Below are 6,809 nucleotides of genomic sequence, written 5' to 3' on the forward strand. Positions count from 1 at the left end.
TTTACTCATTTTGCGAATATGAACTTGCTTTCTTAATGTTGGTACTAATAGAAACTGAAAATTTTACTAGAAACTTAGTACAAGTAACCTTATGTATAATATGAACAGGGAGTCCATAAAGTCCTGCAGAAAAGTAAAACTCTATAACTTGGAAACTACGTAATGTATTAACAAATACTTTTTGGTGTACTTACAGAAAGGTTCAAAGTTTTGTTTCAGCTAGTTAAGGTTCATCGCCAAACCTCCAATTGTGCACCATTCACGTCCAAACACTCTTGCACTCTTTTCAGGAAACCAAGAATTGCGTGTTGGCGGAAATCGTCTGGGATGTTCAAAATAACATAAGTTATTTTGTTCTTGAGATCGTACAAACTAGCTGGCTTCTGCGAATACACCTTGGTCTTCACGTGTCCCCACAGCCAGTAATCACAAGGCGACAAATCTGGTGATCTTGTAGGCCAAGGTGTGGGTCCTCTTCGGCCAATCCATTTCTCCTTAAATTCTTCGTTGAGAACCTACGAACTTGAAGAGCATAGTGCGGTGGTGCCCCATCCTATTGCATGTTGACCTCATTAAGGATGCCTAATCTAGTAAGTTCTGGCAAAAGGAATGTCTGTAACATGTTCAGATAATTGTTACCGTTTACCGTCTCTTCCTCGAAGAAAAAAGGGCTGATAATGTGGTCCATTGAAACAGCACACCACACATTGACTTTGGGACTACCCCGCTTGTGCTCCTAGAATTCACGTGGATTTTCCACCCACCCATCCCAAATTCTGCAGTTGTGCCTGTTCACTTTACCCGACACATGATATGTGGCTTCATCTGAAAACAGAAATCGAAACAGGTCACAATCTTCTTGTAAGCGGGTAAGCATTGACTCACAGAATTCCATTCTCATGTCACACTCTTCCTCTATCAGATCGTGCACAAATTTTAACTTATAGGGCCTTCAAATTCTTGCGTACGATCTTGTGTAACGTTGACTTCGGCATTCCCACTTCCCATGACCTACGTTTATAGTATAGTAGTCAAAAATTGAACTCCTTGCTGCGCTGTCCTGCAACGTGTGAATCACATCGTCACTCGTTCCTGACCTTCCACTGCGTGGTAAATCTGACACACTTTCCGTTTCTTTGAACTTCTCGTACCACCTCTTGATACTTGTTTCTGCTGGGGGTGTTTTCTCGTACGTTGTTTGGAACTTCCTCCGCACTGAAACGCAAGATTTTAATTCCGCAAACCACGAAACACATTGTGCCTTTTCTTTAATAGACGCCACCTTAAATCACGTAATTACCAGCGCAAACGTCATCGAGCATTGTGGCCAGAACAAAAATTTAAACTTCCCTTCTTCTAACCCTAAACATTTATACACTTAAACGTAGCGGTTTCCAAGTTATAGAGTTTTACTTTCCTGCAGGACTTTATGGACTCCCTTATTAGTGGAAGTGTCAAATCAGAGGCCATTGTTGACCTTAAGTGCTTATACAATACCCAACCTAAAAAGTTAGATCCTATTGTTCCAATTTATATATTTATATTGCTGTTATTCTTAATATTTCAACTTCTATACGAACAAATGTTGACTGAATTACCTTAATGTCAAAAGTCACTTTAAAAAATATCAAATTTTCCTATTATCGTATTATTTTTAAGAATTTTCCGTGTCATGAGAGAGAATCAATCCATGTTTTCGCAAGGGCAGTTACATACAGTGGTGTAGTCCTAAAATTTTCAGAGGGTATACGCTGTTTTGTAATCATCTATAATTGCCATAAAAGACAGAAGGCATTTTAATGAACAACGTAAAATTCATGAATTAATTAATGCAATTAAAGTATAAAATATATATTACTGTCTTATAGTCTAAAAGCATTCCATGCTATTTTCTTGACAACATTCTTTACTTAAATTACATTATTAATAACATTAATCGAGCTTAGATATGGAAAAGGAACAAAAAAAAAAAAAAGTCGCGCACGATGTACCAGAAGTAAGAAAATTGTGCCCAAATTTAACTCTCTAAAATCATAAAGATATGGTATTTTTTCAATTAACATGTTCTGTATTGCTCAAAGTTACTTATTAACATTAATGTGATATTGAAAATATTCACATCTTAGTTTAAAAATATTGAACCAGTTTGGTTCTCTTTAGCAGAGAACAAAGTTTTAAGCAATTGAAATATCACAGCCATCGACCTTCAAAACGCTTGGATATCCTCTCAGAACAAAAATGTGCCGTTTTGCATTAATCTATTTCCTCATCCTAAAACTTACAATTTTGTGTTTTAGTTCTTCCTGTATAATAACATCCAAATAATACTAGCTAGTAGCAACAGCATTAATGAAAACCTTCGATAAAAAAGATGATATACAAAAAAAACGGATTTTTTCTCATGACTCATATATTTGAACATTTGCGAAGAATACAAGAGAAAAAAGGTGATATAGTCACTTCGTCATTGGATTTTTAGGATTTAGGTTTCTGGGCTTTCAGCATCTAAAGCCATTGAGCCCGTCACGTTTTGAGGGATGACGCCCCTCGGGGAGCACACTGTCCGGAGAAAGGGAAGGAAGGAAGCAGCCTGGGACCTATAACTTATGTACCAACCCGGTATTTGCCTGGTGGGAATGAGGAAAACTCATATATAAATAAATAAATATAAACAAAACAAAAGTAGAAAGTGCTACATGCTTTGAAGCAGAAGGTACACTGTAATAACTAAGATTAAGCAGAAGGTATACGGCGTGCACCGTCGTGTACTCTCTACTACAGCCCTGGTTACGTGTCTTTAATTATGTTACTGTTCAGTTAGTTGCACCTTCGCAATCAGAAGGATCTTATCTCCTCGGTGAAGTTGCAGACAGCCAACAGATATAGCGTATATATACTCAGTAAAATAATGGTGGTCTATGATTGCTATTTTAATTTCAGAGAAGCTGAAGTGATATAAGAAAATCAAGAAATCCTGAAAGCAACTGTAATTGTCGAGAAATTAATTAGTATTAAATTCCCTTAAGTTTAAATATCCCTTTTTGCGAAAATGAGGCAGAAATGGAATTAGGCAGAAAAGGAATTGTTGTTCTGCCTAAAGATAAGATTAGGTAAAAAAAAAAATGAGTTTCAAATTGCTGGAGGGTCATTAGCCAGAACAGAAAAACACCTTTAAAACATTTCAGTAGTCAAAGAAAACTCCTGAATTTCCGTTACATTTCACAAAATATTTTTTACCGTAAAAGAATAGAAATTAAAAAGCTATTTGTGTGGTCACATTCAGAATAAAGTTATTACGAAGGTTTACAATTATTACTGTAAATTAGTGCTATTACCTATTTAGAACATTTTAAAAAACAATAGTTCTTTTTTAATATATTGAATTCATTTCTTATCCTTAGTATGAAAAGTTGTAAATACAGTAGTTGTAAATTTCCATAACTGTTCTCCAAGTAGACCTGTATACAACCAAAGGTAATTTTGTCAAGTTTAACAGAAAGTCCAAAATAAGCCTCTTGAAAACAGCTCTTATTTGTAAAAGAATACGTAAGGCTGGAGAGGCACACTATTTTCACACAGTACTATTATATTTATTATATTATAGACTTATTATTTTGGTCTGCTCCGAGGGGCACGCTCAGAGCTCCGGGAGACAGTGCTCCCCTATAAACATGTCTGGAAGAAATGCTGCTTCGCGCAACACTACGTAATTACTGCTCTCTCTCTACTCCTTTTTATACTAATGCTATAGAAAAAATAACTAACACAAACGTCCCTCAAGAATTCAACACAAAGCAAGACTGCTAACAAACCCAAAACACGATCTATTAAGTCCACTGCACTATTAAAGGTTTATCAGCTACGTACAAGGGAGTGGTTGCTGACTCACATTGAGTTCCTCGCGTAGCCCACGCGTGACGTTAGCATTTACGATTCATCAAAAACAAATGCCTATAGAAGCTGAACGAGACGGCCTATAAAGGTATTTAAAAAAAAATACGGGTCTCTTATTTTTTGTTATTCTTTCCATTGCACCAAACTTGTTGTTAACTCGAACTGCTCCTTTAAAAAGACATTTTAAAAGCAAAAATGTTTGCAATAGTTTGTCCATGAGGCGCCCCTCTTAGTACGGTATACATCTCCGCCCAGCTATGACAGCTCCAGTCCGATACTGCTCATAAATACCTTTTTTTTTTGTCCCACTTTTACCTCTTGAAATTATGGTCACCTTGACTGTACATGATCTGATGTTGTAGCTTAATTTCTCCTAACATTGAATCACATACTACTTGTAAACTAAAGTTGAAACCGCAGTACTCATTTGTCTTCCTTATTTGTTTTCATTAAAATGTTTATAATAATATACCTAGCCACGTGCACAGGAATAATAAAGCTTCCTACTTATTGTTAGATAATTTTATTTCTATGTAACAAGGAATGAAATGTTTACGTAATAAGAAGGTATGAATATTTCTTTCAGCCATTTAAATAAACAGTGCATTGTAATTTATGTGCATTATTGTTCTGTCATATATATAACGACAATGACATTGAGCCACAAGTCACTGTGACAATAGGACTAAAAAATGGCGAACGAAGATAAGTTTTTATCAAAGAAAGATAAAGTTATGCACATATGTTCCTTTATCTTTCTTTGATAACAAATTATTTTAGTTCGCCGTTCTTCAGGTTCATTCTCGCTTTTGTTTCAAATAAATATTATAAACAGGTTCTGCATTTTCATTTGATTCTTACTTGAAGGTCAGATAAAAAAAGTTCAAAATTCTCACATAAAATTTTATCTCTACCTATTTATATTACTTTACATTTCAATATACGCATAATGCAAATGATCCTTCTATCCAAGGACATCAGCTCTTTTCTTTATGCTGCTTATGACGCAAGCAATCTTCTTGCTTTTGGGCAAAAATGTTATTATCCTTAACCGTGGCGTCCTCATTAGAGCAGATGAAAAAGGATTACGCTCGGGACGAACCTCTATTGAAAAGAGATGCTTTGTTTCATCAAAAAAAGAAATAGAGTTTTAAAGTTTATGTGCGAAAGGACTACAACACCCTCGTTAGATATATATACGTATATTTTTTTAAATTGAAAAATATATAGATTTAGAGTTGTTGTTTCATATTGTTCAAAAGAAATATGTTGCTATCACGAGATGAAATGTAGAGTATTTTACAAACTGAACTTCGAACATCAAAATTTCTTCTTAAAAGTTACCAAGTGAAACCACTGTTTGAAAACCCAACTGGATATCTTGCTTCCCACAACATTATTAGTGCTACAGCTGAACTGGATGCTGCAATCAAAGAGTTTAGTTTCTTCATTAAGACGCTACCTATGCAAAGCAACCAAGTGGATATTTTAGTTCATACTGGTGGATTTCAAAAAGAAGTTGGATTTTATTCCTTAATTCTTTCCGCAATCTACAGGACTATCAAGAGTTCTAGTGCTAGTAGTGATATATCTATTCCTGTTCCAAAGTTTTATTGGTTAAAGACAGATGCAATACATGAAGATGTTTTAGTGCTTGAAGATTTACAATTTAGGCTACCAGAATGTTGCAAAAATTCCAAAGGTTTCGACTTTCAACACTATTCTGTTACACTACAAGCCCTTGCACGTTTCTATGCATCATCCGTTACAGTAGAAGTGAAAGATGGTTCATCTTTTGAAAAATTGTGTGATTCGTGTCATTTTACTGGTAATCGTGAGAGCTTAACGGATCAGTACATCATACAGTGTTTGTATACAGCTCAAAGAATTCCAATCACGTTGATACCACGTCACGCTAAACATACTGAGAAATTAAACACCTGAATGAAAAACTCTGTAATGAGGAACTCTGTAATTTGGCTTAAACTTTATCTCCTGGTGACGAAGTAAAAGCTGTTTGTCACAGTGACTTGTGGCTCTATAATCTCATGTACAAATATGAAAAAGACTATCAGAAAAATGTAGAAATACAAAAAGAGGTTAAACTTGTAGATTACCAATTGCTGAATTATTGTCTACCAGTACTTGATATTATTTGGTTTATTTACGGAAACACAACTCGTACTGTGCGCGATAAGCATTTAGAAGAGTTTCTAGAAATGTATTATCAAACTTTTGTTGATACAATTTCCAAATTGAACGTTACGATTTCCAAATCATTTACATTAGAATCTTTCAAAGGAAGTTTTGCGGACAAGAAACTATTAGGTGTTACGTATGGGATTGAGTTTCGAATACTTGCTTTTTTGTTGGACATGGACGAATTGGGAAAATTTCTCGATATTTTTTCAGAGAATGGAATCAGAGAGTTTATGTTTGAAGATGGTTGTGGAAAAATTTTATGTAATCAGTTTCTCAATGATGAACAATTTCGCGAAATCTACACAGAGCTAGTTGATGAGTTTATAGAAGCTCTGAATCTTTAAGGTGGTGCATAACGGTGTTATGTGTATTGGTTAATGGTTCGTGTTAAATTTAATATTTTCTTTCAACACGGATAAGTTCCAGTGGTAAACAAATTAACTAAAACACAGAAGAAGTTAAATTAACTAAAACGAAAATTGTTTGTGGAAGTGTTGACAAATACGGGGGAGGAAAACGAATGTTCGAGATAATTGAAAAGAGTAACAAAATATATTTATGACACTTTGAAGAAAAATTGTGTTCTGAGAGAAGTGATAGAATGTTTGGTGAAATATAAATGAAGTAGTTGATCAAAAGACCAAAATTGATGAAAGGACTTCTAAGTCAAGATGAAGTTAGTTTATGACAGTAATGGTGCATGAAGTCTTCTC

General features: G+C 34.8%; 1 protein-coding gene across 1 annotated transcript; it reads left to right on the plus strand.

Moving 5' to 3' along the window:
- The first annotated feature begins 5,942 nt into the window (after window positions 1–5,942).
- Window positions 5,943–6,440, plus strand: LOC145671518 (uncharacterized). The gene has a single exon (XM_081740706.1). It carries the CDS (start codon window positions 5,943–5,945, stop codon window positions 6,438–6,440), a length of 498 nt encoding a protein of 165 aa, XP_081596832.1.
- The last annotated feature ends 369 nt before the right edge of the window (window positions 6,441–6,809 follow it).

Source organism: Thermobia domestica, chromosome 15 (assembly GCF_964235325.1).
Source record: "Thermobia domestica chromosome 15, izTheDome1.hap1.1, whole genome shotgun sequence".
Taxonomy (NCBI): Eukaryota; Metazoa; Arthropoda; class Insecta; order Zygentoma; family Lepismatidae; genus Thermobia; species Thermobia domestica.